The sequence below is a fragment of the Oncorhynchus gorbuscha genome, linkage group LG12 (genome assembly GCF_021184085.1).
Source record: "Oncorhynchus gorbuscha isolate QuinsamMale2020 ecotype Even-year linkage group LG12, OgorEven_v1.0, whole genome shotgun sequence".
NCBI classification, from domain to species: domain Eukaryota; kingdom Metazoa; phylum Chordata; class Actinopteri; order Salmoniformes; family Salmonidae; genus Oncorhynchus; species Oncorhynchus gorbuscha.
The window spans coordinates 40476548-40500527 of record NC_060184.1 but is presented as its reverse complement, the minus strand read 5'-3'; the positions used below and the strand labels follow the sequence as shown (position 1 = coordinate 40500527).

General features: G+C 43.7%; 1 protein-coding gene across 3 annotated transcripts in view; it reads left to right on the top strand.

Annotated features, from left to right (window-relative positions):
- LOC123991007 (ATPase family AAA domain-containing protein 2B-like) overlaps positions 1 to 23980 on the top strand; it is a 121776-nt gene that overhangs the window by 87020 nt on the left and 10776 nt on the right. Inside the window, exons 25-27 of one of the 3 annotated variants that reach the window (XR_006830738.1) lie at positions 8648 to 9460; positions 10520 to 10647; positions 11240 to 11424. Coding sequence is in view for 1 of the 3 variants with exons in the window: in XM_046292105.1 (XP_046148061.1) it covers positions 8648 to 9460; positions 10520 to 10647 (941 nt within the window). In the remaining 2 variants the exon portion in view is untranslated. Of the gene's footprint in view, positions 1 to 8647; positions 9461 to 10519; positions 10658 to 11239; positions 11425 to 23980 lie in introns of all 3 variants that reach the window. The other 2 variants (XR_006830737.1, XM_046292105.1) reach the window with 2 other exon arrangements.

Here is a 23980-nt window from a genome sequence, read left to right as displayed (position 1 = left end):
AGTGAAGAGCTCGGTCTACACCCATACAGCATCATTCACAATCTTAATCTTTAGCCCCAATGATTTGCTTACCTCTGGATAACAAGAAAACGGCTAGCTCTTGCTGGCAACAATTTCATTACGCTTTTTTTGCAGACATTTACTGACGCTGGCTATATTCAACGAGTGAAACTTTAGGCTCTAACTAAAAAAAGCAAACCGCTCTGGGAAACAGCAGGCTGGCTAACAATGAACTTAGCTAGGTGAACAACGTTTAAGATCACACACATCACGTAACGTTAGCTAATGAGCCAGCCAGCTAACGTTAGCTAGCTAAACAACAATGAACAAAGTGGCAACAATGCCACAGTGCTGGGAGCTAACGAGCTGGTTCAATGTTAGCTAGCTCTAACTAGAAAAGAAACCGGCTCTGGGAAACAAATAACGCCAGCTAGGGAGCCAGCCAGTATACTCTAGGTCGAAATGAAACCACATGTTGTCAAAATTAGAAACATGTAATATCTGAAAATGTGGCTAGCTATCTTCCCTGTATACATCATCATGCATGATGGACGCGTCTCCTTGTCAGGAATGCCATACCACGGTTGCACTTAGTTTTTTTATATATATATATATATATATAATAATCTGGAGACGGGTGTTTTCTCCATTGCTTTATATATATATATTTATATTATATATATTTATATATATTTATATTATATATATTATAATATATATTTATGTATATTTATATTATAATATATATTTATTATATATTATAATATATATTTATTATATATATATTAGAATATATATTTATATTATAATATATATTTATTATATATATATTAGAATATAATAAATATATAGTAATATATATTTATTATATAATATATAGTATAATATATTTATTATATAATATATAGTATAATATATTTATTATTATATAATATATATTAAATATAATATATATATAATAAATATATTATATTATATATATAATATATATATATATATATAAATATATAGTATAATATAAATATATATAAATATATATATATATATATATATAAATATTTATTATATATATATATATATATATATATTTATTATTATATATATATATATAAATATTTATTATATATATATATAAATATTTATATATATATAAATATATATATAAATATTTATTATTATATATATATAAATATTTATTATAAATATTTATTATTATATATATATAAATATATATAAATATTTATTTATTATAATATATAAATATTTATTATAATATAATAATAAATATTTATATATATATATATTATAATACACCTTTCTGACTATATAGAGAGAGAGATTTATATATATATTTTTAAAGAACTGTTCGACAGGATTACCAACAGACTGACGAGCTCAAATAGACAGACACCTTGAATATGGTGAGTCGGCATGTCCAGCCCACTCATTATCTCAGCCAATCATGAGTGGGAACGTTGCCATCTTTTTCTGTGGCTTAACCAACAAGGCTCGAAATTTAACCATTTTATTCACATTTACAGATGGCATGCAAGTTTGTTATTAAAGCATGTTCAACATATTTGGATTTATTGTTTTAATATATTATTTTCGTTCAAACTGCTCTCCTGTGAACAGTTGATGTTAGATTACAATATTACCTTTTCTGACCATTTGGAACAGTGTAAACAACACTAAATAAGAGAACAGACTCTGTTACAAATGGGAAAAAATATAAAGCCTTTTTATTACAGCCGACTAAAAAGTTGCATTCATACGTGAATTGCAGTTTATTTAATATTTATCCTAATTATTCAAAGCTCCCTTTATTATTGAATTTCTCAACTAAAATGGTTGATTGCATTTCAAAGCATGAATGTCTTCTGCTGTGTGATGGCATGAACTAATTAATGATTGATTGATACAGTAGCATATAAACTCAGAATTTTAATACGTCCTCACTGTAAACTGCGTTTATTTTCAGCAAACTTAACATGTTTAATGTTATGTTCCTACAAATATTTACACAACAGACATAAAATGAACAACTTCCACAGACATGTGACTAACAGAAATGGAATAATGTGTCAATCAGTATCTGATGTGGCCACCAGCTGCAATAAGTACTGCAGTGCATCTCCTCTTCATGGACTTCACCAGATTTGCCAGTTCTTGCTGTGAGATGTTACCCCACTCTTCCACCAAGGCACCTGCAAGTTCCTGGACATTTCCTGGGGGAATGGCCCTAGCCCTCACCCTCCGATCCAACAGGTCCCAGACGTGCTCAATGGGATTCAGATCCAGGCTCTTTGCTGGCCATGGCAGAACACTGGCATTCCTGTCTTGCAGGATATCACGCACAGAACGAGCAGTATGGCTGGTGGTCTTGTCATGCTGGATGGAGGGTCATGTTAAGATGAGCCTGCAGAAAGGGTACCACGTGAGGGAGGGGGATGTCTTCCCTGTAACGCACAGCGTTGAGATTGCCTGCAATGACAAGAAGCTCACTCCAATGATGATGTGACACACCGCCCCAGACTGTGACTGACCCTCAACCTCCAAATGGATCCTTCTCCAGAGTACAGGCCTCAGTGTAACGCTCATTCCTTCGATGATAAACGCTGATCCGACCATCACCCCTGAGACAAAACCGCAACTCATCAGTGAAGAGCACTATTTGCCGGTGATGTCTGGTGAGGACCTGCCTTACAACAGGCCTACAAGCCCCAGTTCAGCCTCTCTCAGCCTATTGCGGACAGTCTGAGCACTGATGGAGGGATTGTGTGTTCCTGGTGTAACTTGGGCAGCTGTTGTTGCCATCCTGTACATGTCCCGCAAGTGTGATGTTCGGATCCTGTGCAGGTGTTGTTACACCTGTCTGCCACTGCGAGGACAATCAGCTGTCTGTCCGGTCTCCCTGTAGCGCTGTCTTGGGTGTCTCACAGTACGGACATTGCAATTTATTGCCCTGGCCACATCTGCAGTCCTTGCAGCATGCCTAAGGCACGTTCACGCAGATGAGCAGGGACCCTGGGCAGCTTTCTTTTGGTGTTTTTCAGAGTCAGTAGAAAGGCCTAAGTGTCCTAAGTTTTCATAGCTGTTACCTTAATTGCCTACCGTCTGTAAGCTGTTAGTGTCTTAAAGACCGTTCCAATAGGTGCATGTTCATTAATTGTTTATGGTTCATTGAACAAGCACAGGAAATAGTGTTTAAACCCCTTAAAATGAAGATCTGTGAAGTTATTTGGGTTTTTACGAATTATCTTTGAAAGACTGTCCTGAAAAAGGGATGTTTCTTTTTTTGCTGAGTTTATACTGTAAGCCTAAGTAAGTTAGGGTAGTAAGACTGAACAGGATGCCCTCTTAGGCCTACAGCTCGATGGTGGTTACAAGGCTATACAAAGCCTACTAGTGATAACAATAAGATCTAGAAAAAGGAGGGAAAGGAGTGAGTTGCGTTCATATTATGTGTGACAAACAGGTGTTGTGAGATTACAATATTATTTTTCTGCTTGTTTGGAACGGTGTAAACACAAAATAAATTAATACCAGTCTGTTCTTACAAAAAAATGTTTCCGCATTTTATTACAGCATAGCAATGATTAAAAACACCCCAAGCTGTGAAATTGCTTTATCTGACATTGTGCCGTTGCATGAAGCTCGGTGCTCACGGAATCAGTAGGCTATTAAACAAACTGCCAACAGAACCAAGATCTGTATTTTTTCTGTAGATGTACACTACCGGTCATTTTGCAGTAGACTGTTTTCTGGTCCGTGTCAGACTTTTCACACTCAAACCACATCCATGCGACTGAAGTTGCCCCTTTTTTAGGTACGAGCTCCATGTCTCTGTGCATTTTGTTACGTTCACTCTCTTCCATGTTTGTTTGTTGCAAATTTCCTTCCACACGGCATGTAAAGCATTGTCCAATTGATGAAAAATATTGCCTTAAAGAGTGATTTGCAACACAATGAAATAAACGATAGAGCACAATATGAAACGATAGACGTTTTTTCTATAGTCACACCGCCTTGCCCTAATTCCAGGGGAGTACCTCATGAAGCTGGTTGAGAGAATCCCAAGAGTGTGCAAATCTGTCAAGGCAAAGGGTGGCTATTATGAAGAATTTCAAATATAAAATATATATATATTTTTTAACCCCTTAACACTATTTCATAGTTTTGAGGTCTTCACTATTATTCTAAAATGTAGAAATGAAAACCCCTTGAATGAGTAGATGTTCAAAAAATGTTGAATGTTGATCTTTAGTGTATATGGTTGATTTATAGACATTTAACAGTTAGCCTATTGATTATAGACCTAATAAAGTTGGTTTCCCCTCTCCTCAATATTCTTAGACAATTAGGCTAAGGGCTGTTTCCTCATCTCTGATGCCTCTGCCGCATTATCAATCCCAATATGCTGGTTAACTTTTCTATTATGCACATAGAAACAAAGGAAAAGGCGCCAATTCTACTGCGCACTGCAGATTGTTTCAGAACCGCATCCAATGTGAGAGAGAGCGCATTAATAGTTTATTTAGTGTTGCATTATTATTATTTTTTACATAATAGAACCATATACAATTTCACTATCACGTCTTCGATTGATCGACTGTGCCATTCCCTTGGCCTCAGCAATGGATTAGACTCCCAAGACAGGTGTCTTGTGCACCATGACATTTTTTTGTGTGTGATAAATTGCGACTGATTGGCTAAAGAAATCTCGGTCGACCTACAGCCTGTAGACCAAAGAAATTGACCGGTCAACTAAATGGTTTTGCTGTTTGGCTGTATATGTGGTTAGTTTGGTTACCTTGTCTACACCTATCTTGGCATACAACTTTCATTTTTCGTTTTTATTTAACCTTTATTTAACAAGGCAAGTCAGTTAAGAACAAATTCTTATTTTACAATGACGTCCTACATCTACGGATGTAGCGCGAGTTTGTTTATTTTGATCCAATTTAGCTTTTGCATAGGCATCAGCTACTCTTCCTGTGATCCACAAAAAAATACAAAAACATGACAACTAACAAAACACTGATAGACAAGGACATTCACACATTTTTAAAATGCAACAATATACAAACAATACAATAAAAATAATACAAACAATACAACAAAAACATTTGTCTATGTTAGCTTGTGTTTTTAGGTCCCCTCACTGTCCCTGCTGTTTAATCCATATTTGAAGGTAATTTTACAGTTTTCTTGAGGAATTGGAGATGGGAGTTCCATGCGATCATGGCTCTGTATAATAGTGCGTTGCTGTGAATTCATTTTAGATTTGGGGATTGTGAAGAGACCCCTGGTGACATGTCTTGTGGGGTATCTGAGCTGAATGCTATTTGATTATGCAGACCATCTGGCATTTTCATGACTAATATTTATCATGGAAACTAGAAGTGACGCATTTAATCTCTTGTCAACCAGGAAAGACTTATGCAGGTGTTTGATATTAGTTCTATATGTGCAGTTAAGGGCAAGGCGTGCTGCTCTATTTTGAGCCTGCTGCAGCTTTGCTAGGTCTTTATATGCTGCACTTGGCCCCAACTGGACAAGACCCTTAACTAGTACAGTTGATTTGTGTCAAAAACACAGAAAATATTTTTATAAAACATACCCCTCCCCTTTTTCACAGCAACTTTGTCAATAGGATTTGACCATGATAATTGACCATCCAATGTTATACCTAGGAGTTTAGCTTCCTCAACTTGCTTAATGGTCACACCCATTATGCACAACTCCAGCTGAGGTTTAGGTCTTAGAGAATGTTTTGAACCAAAATACAATGCTTTTAGTTTTAGATGTCTTTAATAACACTATTAATTACCCTTTCTGATACTGACTAACTCCTTATTTAGAATTTCAGTGAGCTCACTGACTTCGGGTGTTTTGTGAAAATAGAAAAGAGTAATGGCCCAATGCAACTGCCCTGAGGGACACCGCGCTGTACATATCTGATGATGTAGCAGCTTGCTTAGAAGAACATTCTCTGGGTTCTATTGGATAAAAACTATGTGATTGCAGGTGCTGTAAAGCCATAGCAAGTTAGTTTCTTCAATAACGACAGGCTGCACTGAAATCTAACAATACAACTCCAACTATAGTATCATTTTATTTTAATCAATCGTCTGTCAACTGTGTCAGTGCAGTAGAAGTTGTTCTCTGGAAAAAATGGCATTGTATTTAGTCATACAATTTTCACAATCAATTTTCTAAGAACAGCCACCAAACTGATTTAGGCAGCTGTTAGAGCCAACAAAGGGTGCTTTACTATTTTTAGGCAGTGGAATTACTTTAGCTTCCTTCCACATCTGCAGACACACACACTCATTTAGGCTTTGGTTAAAGATATACAGTGGGGCAAAAAAGTATTTAGTCAGCCACCAATTGTGCAAGTTCTCCCACTTAAAAAGATGAGGCCTGTAATTTTCATCATAGGTACACTTCAACTATGACAGACAAAATTAGAAGAAAAACATTTCAGAAAATCACATTGTAGGATTTTTAATGAATTTATTTGCAAATTATGGTGGAAAATAAGTATTTGGTCAATAACAAAAGTTTCTCAATACTTTGTTATATACCCTTTGTTGGCAATGACCGAGGTCAAACGTTTTCTGTAATTCTTTACAAGGTTTTCACACACTGTTGCTGGTATTTTGGCCCATTCCTCCATGCAGATCTCCTCTAGAGCAGTGATGTTTTGGGTCTGAATACTTATGTAAAGGTGATATTTCCATTATTTTTTTATATACATTTACCAAAACTTCTAAACCTGATTTTGGGGGTATTGTGTGTGTGTGTATTGATCAGGAAAAAATATAATTTAATCCATTTTAGAATAGGGCTGTAATGTAACAAAATATGGAAAAAGTTAAGGGGTCTGAATACTTTCTGAATGTACTGTTCTCAATTTTCAGCATTTCCCTCGCTCAGACAACCAAAACTTTGCAAAAGTTGCCCAATTGGGGCAGCAGGTAGCCTAGTGGTAGAGCGTTGGACTAGTAATCAAAAGGTTGCAAAATCAAATCCCCAAGCTGACAAGGTAAAAATCTGTCGTTCTGCCCCTCAACAAGGCGGTTAACCCGCTGTTCCTAGGCCGTCATTGAAAATAAGAGTTTGTTCTTAACTGACTTGCCTAGTTAAATAAAGGTACAATTCAAAAATGGGGGGTGGCGACTTGTCGCGTGCAGTGCTCAAGTTCAGAATTGTTGTCATTCCAAACACGTACAGCCCTGAGGCTGAGCACTGATGTCCTTTATAGCATGTTACTGTACAGCCACTGTGTTCCATTTCAGGCTCTTATCAGTGCCCTAATCTGTCATTTTCAACCAGTATACGTGTCCGAGTGTGAAGGGTTAAGTGATGGGGCACAGTTCAGAGACTGAGAAGATGAATGTCTTCTGAACATTAGGATAGACAGAATCGTGAGGAAGCTAGCATGTGTCTGTTGGAGGATCTCCCCTTTAAAGGCCTTTTTGATGCCTTTGAGACCAAAGACTCACCACGGGTTTATGTGGGAGGCTTTGACTGAACTGACAGGCCCAGGCCTAGTCCACTCATGGCCAGGTTCAAACGCTTGTCTGGGCAGGGAGGCTGATGCATTACACACACCCTCATCGCCATGCACACACACTGTTGGCCTGGCATGCACCCTGTGGCTGCGGTTTGAAAAAGACAGCGTGTGGAATCTGGCCCTGCTGAAGTTTCACTGCGTCAGGCACTCTTGCCAGTGCCCTGTGACACTTTTACTGCACTTTCTCAGATGGTATACTTTTGCTCTCCACCATCAGTCATGTCCCTACAGCAATAGCCCTGCTCGCCTCTCCTTTTTCTGTTTCGTCTCCTCTCTTCCTCTCTCTTTGCTGCTCTCTCTCTGGCAGTGCTCTCTGATTACAACCACAGAGTGAAATACAGTCAACATCTCACACCAGAAATACTGTAGTTTCCACCAGGACCTCTGCACCATAGTGAGGGAGGGGTGGCAAACCATTATGCCAGACCTTTTAACTGGATAGTAATAGGACTCTCCCCCCACCCCCATGAGAGGGAATAGTGGGCAAATCCAGTTTGGTGCTGAGATATGGGGCACATCTGTGGCTGCTTTCAATTGTTTTCAATTAGAGGTTTGAGCTCTGTCTCTCTGTCTGTCTGTTCAGTAGCCTGCCTCATCCACCTAGCAATTACTCCCAGACAGCCTCCCTCTATGGGGCCCACTAACCTTGCCTTCCTGTTCCGCGTGGAACACAGGCCACACACACAAACCACTGCAATGGAGTGGACATCTGATGCCTCCCTAGCATTTAAGACCTGGCAGGGAGCATTAACAGGGCAACTCAATTGCTTGTTGTTAGTTGGTCCACTTTCATGTCACTCCAGTGAATTACCACTTAATGAAGGCCCATTTGTAAGGATTCTGTCTGTGTGTCATCACATCAACTTATCATGGTCTTCTATTTAGACCACTAATTGAATCAAGTGTGTTAGACCAGGTCTGGAACAAAAGCCTGCACCTCCTGTAGCTGAGACTGGTGTGTGCGAGCAGAACCCGTGTAGTAGAGTCTGGTGTGGTTGTACTAGCATAAGTTCTGTGTTCCATGTGACTGAACTTACAATACATCTTTTTTCTCTCTGCTTCCAGATCACATAAAAAGGAAAGCACGTCGGCGGCCATCTTGGGGGCGGGGCATCATTAGGAAGAAGAAGAACTACAAGAAGGGAATGGAGGAAGAAGAGGATGAAGGTGCAGAGCCTAAGCCGGAAACGGTAGTACCCAGCGACTCCTGTCTGACTCAGGACGAAGAGTCTTCCTGTGACATCATGGACCCTCAGCCCAACGGACACCACACACACCCTCACACATATGGCATCTCCACGGAGGAGGAGAGTTCCAATGAGGCCCCTAGGGGCCAGAGAACAGAGACTGGGCCCAAGGAGGACGAGACACCAACTACAGAAGACCAAGCCAAATCTACATCCACAGACAAAGACCCCCAGTCTAAAAGTGAGTCTTATTGTAAAAACAAGGAGCCTCAAGCTCAGGAGATCCAGTCTAAAGGTGAGGGGTCATCATCTAAAGATGAAGGTTCCCAAGCCGAAAGTGAGAACCCCCAAGCCAAGCCTAAGGAGGAAGTTTTCCAGCCCATGGATGTTGAGAAGGTCCAGCCTAAAGACGACGAGGTCCAGTCCAAGACTGAGCAGCAGTCGTCAGTCCCCACGCCGGCCACAGCACCCCCTGTCCCTCGGGAGTGTGTGAACGGGAATGAGTCCATGGACAGCCTGGATTCCCAGGCCCTCAAGAGCTCTGAGACAGAGTGGCCTACAGCGGTCGAAGGTGAAGCGTCAGAGGGGGAAGTGTCAGCATTTGCAGTGAGCAGAGGAACTCAGGAACGCCGTCTTCAGGACGGGAGGACAGGAGACACGGAGACTGGCAAGGAGGAGCAGGACAGAGAAGGTACTGAGGGGTTATCTGTGGTTAACTTTTGCCTATTCCTAGTGCACCACCACACTCATCGCTGTCTTGGGGAAGAATACTGACTTGATATATGCATGTCTAACTCAGACTTTTAAATAATGCGAGTTACTCTGAGTATAGATGGCAAGTTCTGATCTTTCTCCGAGAGCACCAGACAGAAACACGTCACACAGACTTGAGCACAGTCAGCCTAACCTCGCATTACTTTTTCATTCACTGTAAAAGAACTGAAATATCATCATTTTATTGATTGTCATCCAAGATATTTGATTTACACTAGGTTTGCTTTTAAAACGACAGGGCGTGAATTATCCAGGACATATGGCATGTGAAATATGAAATACGATCCTTAAGTCTACACAGACGGCATATTTCAATGAAACCCTCAAAAGTCTGAGGTCTTCTACCTTTGTCGACTATCCAAAACCACTCTTAAGATTTATCCTCAAACAGTTTTTACTGCAAAGAAATTCACAAGGTTTTTTCTCTCATTTTTTTTCTTGGCGGTTCATTTAGTGGCGTGTAGTGTCTGGGACAAGCCGATAGGCCTGTGAGTTTGTGCGTGTGTATGCGTACGTATACAATACAACTTTACAGTACGTGTGTGTGTGGTTTCTGGGACAAGCCAATAGGCCTGTATGTGTGATTAACGACTCAGGGCTGTGGATTATCAGGGGCCAGCTGGAACCCCGGAGCAACTTGGTGATTTGGGTGGCCTGGGTAGTAGAGGTGGCCGAGGGAGATTTCTGCTTCCTCTGTTGTGGCTTTTTTTGGATCCTACAGACAGTGTAGTACCACGGACGCTGGTAGCAGTAAACTATAAGCCGACAGATCACAGGCTCTGAATGTAGAGGGGCAGCTATTCTCCTCATCTTTGATTGTCAGGCCTTTGCTTTCATCCAAACAAGCCTTGGCGTATGGATATGCTATGGTTCATTATGGTCTAATAACTGGATAAATGATGGCGATTAACATGTAGGTCAAAGGTGAGATTGTAGGTGGGCTGTATCATATACCTGTTCTCTCTTCCTGTTCCAGGCTGCTCCAAGGGGAGGAAGTGTAGAACGAGACAATCAGAGCAGTCAAAGGCATCAACTGACGGGACAGAGGAGAGTCCACAGACCCCTCCACCACCTACACTAGTGGTCAATCAACATCGACTCACGGTAAGGGATGGTGTGTGTGTGTGTGTTTTACCTCTATTCTCTAAGTAATGCTGAACATATCCCCGAGTATGAAAGTAATGAGTTGGGTAATAGTGATTGTGTGTTGTATTTTAAGCACAATGCCCTTCCACAGCTTACTGTCTTGTGAAAACGCCATTCATCCATTTATGTTATCTTCAATGAGACCATTTTAAGCAGTGCCATCCCTCCAGTCATTTCCTAGCTGCATTATAACTGGCAATGTCCCTTTCCTAATCCCAGCCACACTACACGCTCATCTCCAAGGCTTCCTTGCACACTGCTTTAATCCATCCCTTTCTCCTTTCATCCCTTCATTCTGTCGCTCCCAAGCCCAGAGCACTCAACATTAGAGACTAATTCTGTCTCTCAGATGGGAGAAAATCACCAGTCAATTTAATAGGCCCTAGTCAATGCTGTTGAGGGAAGTAAGGTTTGGGCAGAGTAAAGGAGTGGTGTAGACTGACATTGAAGGAAGGAGAAAGAGTAGATGTGGGGGGGGACTGGCCCCTAATCCTCCCCAGGCCCTTCATGCCTTTTCTGGGTTTGCTGGTGTCACTTTCCCCCTTTTCAGATGGATGCTCCTGATTTCCCAGCCTAATATCGTCTCCTCGTGCTCTGTTGGAGACCCCAGTCTGCCCTCACTGTGTGGGTGTGTGCGCGCAACGAGAGACGCTCTACATCCCTATCATCCGAGAGGAAGGTTCCAATTTAAGTAGCAGGCTACAGGGCATCTCCACGTCTTCAGTCAATCAACAGGTGTTGTTCCTTCCATACAGCCATTTTAAGAATGCAGCCAGGACATGACTCAAACATGAGGCGCTAGCTCTGCGCTCTCTGTTCTCCACACTACGCTCCGTCAAGTTGGTCTCTGAATAGATTGACAGGATAAATCTATGAAACGATTCCCAGGCACTTTGCACGGTCACACTTAGGTTCCACCTAATACCCCGGGTGTAAATTGGAGCTGTGCTCTCTCTTTACTCCCTTAACCCTCTCTCTTTTCCCAGGGACTCTTCTCTCTACCAACCAACCACCCAAACGGCCCTGTTAAGAACAGGAAGATACAACATAGGTGTAGAGGAAGTGTTTCTGTGTCACGTGCTCCTTCCCTGCTAGCAAATCATTATCTCCCCGTTGTTAGCATCGCCGCAGGGTGGGGGCAGAGATTGAGGGATGCGTGGTTCCCGCCTCTCTTCTCACCTGACGGTGGCGTCTCTCAAAGTGATTGACAGGTCTGGTCACGGTGGACCGACGGCTCCCGTTAAAAACGTAGAGCCACGAGTCGTGGGTGGCTGACGCCACGAACCGTGGGAACGCTCCCTCCCTGTGAACGCGCACTGCACTAATCTGGAGGCTTATTCGTTAGGCGGTAGAAAGAAGAGATATCTTTTAAGAAACAGATTGTGAAAAGAGTGCACTGTGAATAATTGCTTTTTTCATCCACCAGGATGAAAGACGGAACAAATTGAATTTCCGGTGAGCGGGGTGAGAGTGCGTTTAAGGCTGGTATCTCCACAGTGGTCGGTAGGGCTGGCTCGCTGCCTGATATTAGGAGAGGAGTGGTGTGGCACGTTCCGGTACTCCTCTCATCTTCTCTTAAATTCAAATTCATTGATTGGAGAAGTCTCATTACTTCTGACATTTAACTTAGATTGCAGGGCACCTGGAAACCCATTTGGAATTAGCAAAGAATTCTGCTAGTTTGTTCAGTCCTCACACAGAGGTTCTGGAAATGGTTTGGCTCCAGCAGTGTTCTTAAACCCTGCTCCTGGGAAGCTACATAGTGTGTTGCAAGCCCAGCACCAACACACCTGATTCTAAGTGGTTAGTTGAATCAGGCATGTTGATGCTGAGCTAAAGTTAAAAATAAAAAAAAAATTACATTCTTGATTAGATAAGTATTCAACCCCCTTAGTCAATACATGTTAGAATCACCTTTGGTAGTGACTACAGCTGTGAGTCTTTCTGGGTAAGTCTCTAAGAGCTTTCCACACCTGGAGCGTTTGAGTTATTCTTGAAAAAAGTATTCAAGCTCTGTCAAATTGTTGGTTGATCATTGCTAGACAACCATTTTCAGGTCTTGCCATAGATTTTCAAGCAGGTTTAAGTCAAACTCAGGAACATTTCCTGTCTTCTTGGTAAGCAACTCCAATGTAGATTTGGCCTTGTGTTTTAGGTTATTTTCCTGCGGTGAATTCATCTCCCAGTGTCTTGTGGAAAGCAGATTGAACCAGGTTTTCCTCTAGGATTTGTATTTTTTATATCCTGAGAAACTCCCCAGTCCTTAACTATTACAAGCATACCCATAACATGAAAATATTGAGATTGCTACTCCGTAATGATTTGCCCTAAACATAACCCTTTGTATTCATGACAAAAAGTTAATTTGCTGTGCCACATTTGTCTGCAGTACTACTTCAGTGCCTTCTTGCAAACATGTTTTTTATCAGGCTTCCTTTGACATTCTGGCGTAACTACAATGTTGTTGCTCCGTCCTCAGTTTTCTCCTAGAGCAGCCATTAAACTGTTTTAAAGTCCACATTGGCGATATCACTGAGCAGATCTTTTGTATGAGCCTACTAATAAGCGCATAATTTAACCGTTAAAATGTATTACCATTTAATGTGGCACATGCCGCTTTCATCTGATTGTCAAACAAATCACTTCCAAATTAAAGTAGGCTACCTGTGCGCATGTTCGTCCACTCCAGAATAATCCAAACCGTGTACACTCGCGCCATTTGATGAATCGACATTACAGAACACCAAAAGGTGTGCCTAATGACATTCGACCATTGCCATTGATTAGGCCTACGTTAATTGATACGTCTTGCTGCCAAATTGACCTTTTTTTGCCTGAAAAGTTGGGAGACATAAAATGGGGCTGAAACTGTCCTGGGAAAAACAGTGAATTTACTAGACTAGGCTACAATGTGTAGGCCTATTACCATGAATTTAAATAGGCCTACTGGTAGCCAGTGACGTAGTGTTAAACAAATAGTTGGGTAAATTCTGATTTGCTGGTCACGGTGAAAAATGTATTTAAAAGTATAGGGAACGTTAAATTTTTCTGAAAAGGTGGGTAAACTGCATTTAGCTGCATTTACCCTCCACTACACCACTGCCGGTAGCCCTACCCTTTCAGCAGAGACAATGAATTGTCCATAATTCATGAGTTCAATGTTTGGAGTCATCACAGATCGTGTGACATAAAACACTACCTTTCTTTCCTTGTATAATTACATTTGACTGTTATTTGCAATTAATGATTGTTATTTGTATTAAGCATTTAACAATTGAATTAGAACATTGAACTTAAACCCTGTACAATTCCTGGTCCTTGGAGAAATTTTACATTTACATTTAAGTCATTTAGCAGACGCTCTTATCCAGAGCGACTTACAAATTGGTGCATTCACCTTATGACATCCAGTGGAACAGTCACTTTACAATAGTGCATCTAAATCTTAAAGGGGGGGGGGTGAGAAGGTTTACTTATCCTATCCTAGGTATTCCTTAAAGAGGTGGGGTTTCAGGTGTCTCCGGAAGGTGGTGATTGACTCCGCTGTCCTGGCGTCGTGAGGGAGTTTGTTCCACCATTGGGGGGCCAGAGCAGCGAACAGTTTTGACTGGGCTGAGCGGGAGCTGTACTTCCTCAGTGGTAGGGAGGCGAACAGGCCAGAGGTGGATGAACGCAGTGCCCTTGTCTGGGTGTAGGGCCTGATCAGAGCCTGGAGGTACTGAGGTGCCGTTCCCCTCACAGCTCCGTAGGCAAGCACCATGGTCTTGTAGCGGATGCGAGCTTCAACTGGAAGCCAGTGGAGAGAACGGAGGAGCGGGGTGACGTAAGAGAACTTGGGAAGGTTGAACATCAGACGGGCTGCGGCGTTCTGGATGAGTTGAAGGGGTTTAATGGCACAGGCAGGGAGCCCAGCCAACAGCGAGTTGCAGTAATCCAGACGGGAGATGACAAGTGCCTGGATTAGGACCTGCGCCGCTTCCTGTGTGAGGCAGGGTCGTACTCTGCGGATGTTGTAGAGCATGAACCTACAGGAACGGGCAACCGCCTTGTTGTTGGTTGAGAACGACAGGGTGTTGTCCAGGATCACGCCAAGGTTCTTAGCGCTCTGGGAGGAGGACACAATGGAGTTGTCAACCGTGATGGCGAGATCATGGAACGGGCAGTCCTTCCCCGGGAGGAAGAGCAGCTCCGTCTTGCCGAGGTTCAGCTTGAGGTGGTGATCCGTCATCCACACTGATATGTCTGCCAGACATGCAGAGATGCGATTCGCCACCTGGTCATCAGAAGGGGGAAAGGAGAAGATTAATTGTGTGTCGTCTGCATAGCAATGATAGGAGAGACCATGTGAGGTTATAACAGAGCCAAGTGACTTGGTGTATAGCGAGAATAGGAGAGGGCCTAGAACAGAGCCCTGGGGGACACCAGTGGTGAGAGCGCGTGGTGAGGAGACAGATTCTCGCCACGCCACCTGGTAGGAGCGACCTGTCAGGTAGGACGCAATCCAAGCGTGGGCCGCGCCGGAGATGCCCAACTCGGAGAGGATGGAGAGGAGGATCTGATGGTTCACAGTGTTGAAGGCAGCCGATATATCTAGAAGGATGAGAGCAGAGGAGAGAGAGTTAGCTTTAGCAGTGCGGAGCGCCTCCGTGATACAGAGGAGAGCAGTCTCAGTTGAATGACTAGTCTTGAAACCTGACTGATTTGGATCAAGAAGGTCATTCAGAGAGAGATAGCGGGAGAGCTGGCCAAGGACGGCACGTTCAAGAGTTTTGGAGAGAAAAGAAAGAAGGGATACTGGTCTGTAATTGTTGACATCGGAGGGATCGAGTGTAGGTTTTTTCAGAAGGGGTGCAACTCTCGCTCTCTTGAAGACGGAAGGGACGTAGCCAGCGGTCAGGGATGAGTTGATGAGCGAGGTGAGGTAAGGGAGAAGGTCTCCGGAAATGGTCTGGAGAAGAGAGGAGGGATAGGGTCAAGCGGGCAGGTTGTTGGGCGGCCGGCCGTCACAAGACGCGAGATTTCATCTGGAGAGAGAGGGGAGAAAGAGGTCAGAGCACAGGGTAGGGCAGTGTGAGCAGAACCAGCGGTGTCGTTTGACTTAGCAAATGAGGATCGGATGTCGTCGACCTTTTCAAAATGGTTGACGAAGTCATCTGCAGAGAGGAGGAGGGGGAGGGGGAGGAGGATTCAGGAGGGAGGAGAAGGTGGCAAAGAGCTTCCTAGGGTTAGAGGCAGATGCTTGGAATTTAGTGTGGTAGAAAGTGGCTTTAGCAGCAGAGACAGAGGAGGAAAATGTAGAGAGGAGGGAGTGAAAGGATGCCAGGTCCGCAGGGAGGCGAGTTTTCCTCCATTTCCGCTCGGCTGCCCGGAGCCCTGTTCTGTGAGCTCGCAATGAGTCATCGAGCCACGGAGCGGGAGGGGAGGACCGAGCCGGCCTGGAGGATAGGGGACATAGAGAGTCAAAGGATGCAGAGAGGGAGGAGAGGAGGGTTGAGGAGGCAGAATCAGGAGATAGGTTGGAGAAGGTTTGAGCAGAGGGAAGAGATGATAGGATGGAAGAGGAGAGAGTAGCGGGGGAGAGAGAGCGAAGGTTGGGACGGCGCGATACCATCCGAGTAGGGGCAGTGTGGGAGGTGTTGGATGAGAGCGAGAGGGAAAAGGATAGAAGGTAGTGGTCGGAGACTTGGAGGGGAGTTGCAATGAGGTTAGTGGAAGAACAGCATCTAGTAAAGATGAGGTCGAGCGTATTGCCTGCCTTGTGAGTAGGGGGGGAAGGTGAGAGGGTGAGGTCAAAAGAGGGGAGGAGTGGAAAGGAGGCAGAGAGGAATGAGTCAAAGGTAGACGTGGGGAGGTTAAAGTCGCCCAGAACTGTGAGGTGAGCCGTCCTCAGGAAAGAAGCTTATCAAGGCATCAAGCTCATTGATGAACTCTCCGAGGGAACCTGGAGGGCGATAAATGATAAGGATGTTAAGCTTGAAAGGGCTGGTAACTGTGACAGCATGGAATTCAAAGGAGGCGATAGACAGATGGGTAAGGGGAGAAAGAGAGAATGACCACTTGGGAGAGATGAGGATCCCAGTGCCACCACCCCGCTGACCAGAAGCTCTCGGGGTGTGCGAGAACACGTGGGCGGACGAAGAGAGAGCAGTAGGAATAGCAGTGTTGTCTGTGGTGATCCATGTTTCCGTCAGTGCCAAGAAGTCGAGGGACTGGAGGGAGGCATAGGCTGAGATGAACTCTGCCTTGTTGACCGCAGATCGGCAGTTCCAGAGGCTACCAGAGACCTGGAGCTCCACGTGGGTCGTGCGCGCTGGGACCACCAGATTAGGGTGGCCGCGGCCACGCGGTGTGGAGCGTTTGTATGGTCTGTGCAGAGAATAGAGAACAGGGATAGACAGACACATAGTTGACAGGCTACAGAAGAGGCTACGCTAATGCAAAGGAGATTGGAATGACAAGTGGACTACACGTCTCGAATGTTCAGAAAGTTAAGCTTACGTAGCAAGAATCTTATTGACTAAAATGATTAAAATGATAGAGTACTGCTGAAGTAGGCTAGCTGGCAGTGGGTGCGTTGTTGACACTACACTAATCAAGTCGTTCCGTTGAGTGTAATAGTTTCTACAGTGCTGCTATTCGGGGGCTAGCTGGCTAGCTATTAGTGTTGTTTACGTTACGTTGCGTTAAAAGAACGACAATAGCTGGCTAGCTAACTAGCTAACCTAGAAATGAAATGCACCCTAAGTGTAACTATGCCTGCGTAACAGTTCATTGTTTTTCCGTGAAAACAGTTCTCACGGGCGCACAAATCCAAAATATTGTAGGCCTATGCCTTTGCAAAATCTAATGCTTCTAACCAAAAGAGTCAGCTATAGGCCTATAGGTTGTTTAATGTTGGATGCGCATTGGTGTGTAGCTGTAGGCTAGTTATCTGGTGATATTGGCAACCATCATCAGCTGATCCAGGAAACAACAAATATTGGTAGAAAATCATAAGGCTAAATAATTGGTCTACTACTTCTGGGCCACGTATGACACAGAACACCAATAGGCTACCTGCCTGCACCTGAAAAACAAAGCAATGAGCGCTCTAAATAGCTGACTGATAAAAGCAAACCATGATGAATCAATGTATACATTTAATGCATTGGAATAAAGGCTATTTTTTTATCAAGGGCGTATTGCAGACAAATGGCCAAAATGAGCATCTATGCGTTTTAAAGGAGCTCAGCTGAGGCCAAATTCAGCACTACTGAGTGGACAGTGCCTTGGACAGGGAGACTGTTTGTGCAGCCAAAATAATGGCGAATTAAATGGTTTAAACCATGAGGGAGGTGGGAATCGTTTCATATGATGTTTTGATTTTCTTTTTTTTTTACCACTTCGGTTGCATTTAGGGGAGTTAATGTCTCATTCAGGGGGAGCTGAGCTTCCCTGTAATTCGCACCCTGGGAAAAAGTCAAGGGTGTGAATACTTTCTGAAGGCACTGTAAAAGTGGCCTAGATTGCAGCAGAATCATCATCTATCAGGGAATCAATTCCATTTCTATCCACCTCGCCAAAGAACACGCGGGCTGGGCTACAAGACTTGGCCAGGCAATTTTCTTTAGATTTGTTTTACGCAGCTGCAAATGCCCAGTGTGCATTCATTGGCTGTTACACTGAAGAGTTCTCTCTCTCTCCTGTTGCCTGACTATTACAGCATGTCAAGATTTCCCATTTCAGAGCCGTCCGTTCACAGAAATGGTCCCATTTTCAGTTTGTTGTGTCTGCCTATTTCCAACACTAATAACAGCATGGTTCCATCCGGAGAGGGAGATAGGCGGCTATTCTGAATGCCTGCTAGGGAAAGAAAACGGCTTAATGGCCGGTGCGAAGCGATTTGATTGTCAATAGAAATAAATAACTTTTGGGATGCTTCCTTTTCATTTGTACTCATTCCCGCTGATGTCCTTGACAGAGCGACCATTTGCATGTGATAATAGCTTTCCGTTTAGAGACCTGTCGTTTTGAAAAGGCTTCCATCCACATCAGCAACCAGTTACGGCACCACATCATGAAAACAAACGTGTGCGCCGATATACACACACGTCCAAAACTACTCTGTAAGTGAGTAGACCCCACCCCACACACACACACACACACACACACTTTATCCGCACAAGCGTTTTTGTGTGATATGCGTTCATTTGTGTCTGAGCTGTCAGATTGGGCCTAACTGCCCGAGGCTTGTTTGGTTTTGCTTTTGACACAAGACCGGAGATGAAGGGGGAGGGAGAGGAAAAAATAGGGAGGAAATGGAGATGGAGAAAAATTAGAAAAGGAAGGAGATGGGAGTAGAGGAAGAGAAAAGCATGAGAGGAGAATAGACTTTCCCAAAATTATCCCAGATAATAGATAGCTGTAGTCCAGGGATCATCAACTAGATTCAGCTGCGGGATGAGTTTTTTCTTGAGCTGTGGTTAGGGGGCTGGAAAATAATTACAAATAATTTGTGGACTGCTAATTGACCGCAAGAAGCCCAAACAGATCTAGTATGTTCTATAACATAATCATTTCACACCTTGCTTACATCTCTCTATTATGCGTGGGAATACTTTGGAACAGATTTCCAAAATCTTAATCACTTGGAGCTGATTTGATGGTGTTTTAACAGTCTTATGTCCAACATAAACACCCCACAAAATCAAATCAAATCAAATCCTGCTATAGACAGACTGCTATAGATAGGGCTTGGCCTAATTGATTACCAAACCACTTGTGAGTCTGTTACAGCTGGAACTGAGATCAACTCCAGCAGTCAGTCACCCCCTCTTGCTCTATTCTCAGCGCTCTCTTAATCAGCAGCAAGCTCTGACATTGCAAGGCAGCTGCCAAAACACTGCGCTGTTGAGTATAATCTCACCAAGCACTACTGGAGTGAATATTGTACTAGAGTTAAAGGAAGAATTTAACTTCCACGTGCGAGAGAGAAGCAGATTTCACTTCTGTCTGAGGCACGGGAGACTAAGTGTTTTACTGCTCTGTACTTCTCTTTGAAATACCTGCAATAAGTTTTATTAGCTTTTTTTTCTCTATTTTTAAAGAGATGGTCTGTAGATGAAGTTTGCCAAAGGTGTCAACCATCTTTTATTCCCCATACCATGCCCCCTGACACAGCCAAGTCCCCTCACCATGAGCCTAGCATCCATACCAAATGAACTTAACACCTGTTGATCATGTCCAGATCACATCACCAGACCAATCACCTGCCCCGGTCTCCATCACATCTTTCCATCATAGCCTTTAATTTGCACTCTGGCACTCGGTATCTAGTGACACCTGTTGGTCATGTCCAGACCACCACTGTCACCTGGCTGCTTTACATTATCATCATCATCATCCCACCCCTTCAGTCCATCATGTTGAAGGTCTGACAGTGGCCTTTAACTTGAAGTGCTTATCTGCTGTGGATGCTAGCCTCGTGTGTCTGAGTCTTTAGGGAGTAGCGAGTGAGGGTGCTGCATAATTTGATTCCTCCATCATATTCACATTAGTCATGACACAGACCCCTGGACCCCTCTGAGGTGTCAGCCTTGTGATACTTTATATGTGCCACATGTTACGCAACTCTGTGTGTCCTCGCGCTCCCAATCCGTGTGACTTGGCAGTGTCTCCCGGGCATTTCACTCCTTTCTGGAGATTGGAATTCGTGTTGCAACAGTTGCATATCACCCACTACACTCTCCTTCCCTCCCTCTTTCCGTTCATTTCAACTCTGTAGATTTGTCTTGAAGCGTGAATCATTTATATTTTATCCTTAACACGGGCAAGACAAGATTACATAAAAATTAAAAGCTTAACACCACTGGTGATGATGGATACTGTGTCGCTTCCAGTTATTCCCTCCCCCCCGCTCTTTGTGCTTCCTGCTCTGCCTCTATTTTTCTTTCTCCCCCTTCGCCACTCGCTTGCTGCACTTAAATCCCAGGGCTACAGCGGCAGGCTCACCTGTGTGTTTTCTACCAGCCCTCTGCAGCCTTCCTGACACCAACACAGCTCTTAACACCAATGAAGAGTAGTATTCAGCATGGCCCCTGATGCTGCGATCAACACTGGCACACAGTCCTCCATATTAAGCGCTACGAAAAGACCTTGCAATGCACGAAGACCCGATAGACTGGCAAAACCAGATGGTCAATCGCACTTAATATAGCTATCACAACATTGTGCAGTGATGTCATAATATCAGCACATGGCCATAATGTATTTGCTCCTTCCCTTTTCATAAACATTCTAAAAGTTTTGTGGGGTGAATGCTTATCACACGTTTAGTGTGACATGTGTTTTACCAGTAAGGGCCGGTGTTAAGTAACGCTAACATTTATACACTAATAACCACCTGCTCTGCAGGGTGAGACATTTTTATATGCCAATGTAACACTAACCTAAATGTAAATCATCAGCGCTCCAGTTCAAAGCATTCGCACCCCATGCTGGGACTATTTCTGTACCCCGTCATAAGCTGTGACCTGATCTCCATTTCAGACATTCAAAGGGCTGGGCTCTAGGAGCACTGTGTGTGTGTGTGTTTTGAAGAGTTGGTAGGGTGTGTGTTCCAGGATAGAGATGTTGGTCATAACTGGTGTCCTGTTCTCAGGTTGTCTAATATTCTTAGGATCACAGACAAGCCTGTCAGTGTCCTTGTTAGCTGCCTTTAATGGGCTGAAACATGCAGGGAACGCAGTCGCATTGAGTTGGCAGTGTGTTTACAGACGGGTCTGGGTGTGCATGTCTGCAAAGTTGTGCGTGGAGACGGGGCTGTGTGTGTGTATTGAATGTAGGTGTGTGTCTGCAGGGATAGGTGTGTGTTTGGGGAGACGTGTATGTAGAGTTGGGGGTTTGTGTGTCAAATGTGTGTGCGCACTGTTGGCACACTGATGTAGTCATCTGCCTGGCCGCATGCTGTGCTTCAGCTGATAGGACAGAGCTTAAAGCCATGGCTATGACACCTTGTCTTCCCGTCCTCTCTTGTTTCGTTCTCTCCATTGCTCTTTCTTCCCCCTCTCTCCTACTCTGTACCTAAGAGGGTAGAGAGAGGGAGAAGAGGCTGAGCGAGAGGACGGGGATAAAGATGTGCTGTGATGGGAAGGAGGGTGGTGGGGAGAGGTGCCTTTAATGGTCCGTATCACAGCCCCCTTTAACAGACTGGATTACTGCTCCTTTGTGTGCTGGGAGTTCACTACCTCAGGGGGTCCGCTAGCCCCACCACACACACACCACTTACCCCTGCTGTCACTATTGGCCTGGGCAACTGGAAAAAGGCACAGCACTCTTGATTAAATCAGCTGACTAACAAGGGGAGAGAGGGGGAGGGTGGGAGATATTTAGAAAGACGAAAGTTAAGGGATTTTAGGACTAAAGGTATAAGATTAGAAGCAGAGGCCTAGATGTGGAGAGACTGGTTGAAAAGGAACTTATACACTGAACAAAATATACACACCATGCAACAATTTCAAAAATGTTACTGGAAATATATATATGGAAATCGGCCCATTCAAATATATTCATTAGGCCCTAATCTATGGATTGTACATGACTGGGAATACTGAAGAAAAAGAAAGTAGGGGTGTGGCTCAGAAAACCAGTCAGTATCTGATGTAGCGTGACATCTCCTTCACGTAGGGTTGATTGTGACCTGTGGAATCGTGTCCCACTCTTCAGTGTTTGTGCGAAGTAGCTGGATATTGGCGGCAACTGGATCAGAAATGCTCAATGGGTGGCATGTGAGTATGCAGACCATGGAAGAACTGGGACATTACATTTTTAGCTTCCAGAAATTGTGTACAGATCCTTGCGACATGTGGCTGTGCATTATCGTGCTGAAACATGAGGTGATGGCGTCGGATGAATGGCACTACAGTGGTCCTCAGGATCTCGTCACGGTATGTCTGTGCATTCAAATTTGCCATCAATAAATATGCCATCATTGTCCGCAGCGGTCTAAGGCACTGCATCTGTGCAAGAGACGTCGCTACAGTCCCTGGTTCGAATCCAGGCTGTATCACATCCGGCCGGGATTGGGAGTCCCGTAGGGCGGCACACAATTGGCCCGGCGTCGTCCGGGTTTGGCCAGGGTAGGCCATCATTGTAAATAAGAATTTGTTCTTAACTGACTTACCTAGTTAAATAAAAATTCCAAAATTATACACACACACACACACACACACACACACACACACACACACACACACACACACACACACACACACACACACACACACACACACACACACACACACACACAGCATAACTTCACCTCTATCATGGGGCAATCTGTTTACAATGTTGACATCAGAAAACTGCTTGCCCAAACGACGCTATAAATGCTATCTGCCAGGTACAGTTGAAACCGGGACTCTTCCATGAAGAGCACACTTCTCCAGCGTACCAGTGGCCTTTGAAGGTGAGCATTTGCCCACTGAAGTTGGTTATGACGCGGAACTGCAGTCAGGTCAAGACCTTCCTCTCAGGTGGAAAAGCTAGATGTGAAGGTCCTGGGCTGGCGTTGTTACACTTGGTCTGCTGTTATGAGGGCGGTTTACACGTACTGCCAAATTCTCTAAAACGACGTAGAGAAATGAACATTCAATTTTCTGGCAACAGCTCTGGTGGACATTCCTATAGTCAGCATGCCAATTGCACGCTATCTCAAACCTTGTGACATTTGTGGCATTGTGACAACTGCACATTTAGTGGCCTTTTATTGTCCCCAGCAGAAGGTGCACCTGTGTAATGATCATGCTGTTTAATCAGCTTCTTGATATACTACACCTGTCAAGTAGAAATGTTTACTAACATGGATGTAAACAAATTTGTGCAATATTCTTTATCTCATGAAACAGGACCAACACTATACTGAACAAAAATACAAACGTAACATGTAAAGATACAATAGCGAGAGAAGTGTGACTCATTTACCCATCTAAGTGTTCAGTCACTGTCATTATTTGTAGTTAAAAGAGAGACACCCATCCCCTCACTTTGATAAGGAGAAGCCCACGCCTTGTTCTCCTGACACTGACACACGCACCTCATTTCCTGTCACTTTCTTTTATTGCCTGGTGTCTAATGACTGTAAATCTAGTCGCTGTGTGATTGCTATTTCAGTCCTATGGATTTTGATCCACACACAATGTGGCAAGCTGAGAATGAGCAGGTCAATTGAACGGGTCTTTGACTGTCCAAAGTGCTTAATTAAAGTAACAGACAAATGTAAACACTGAGCTAATTATGATTAGCCTTAATTAGC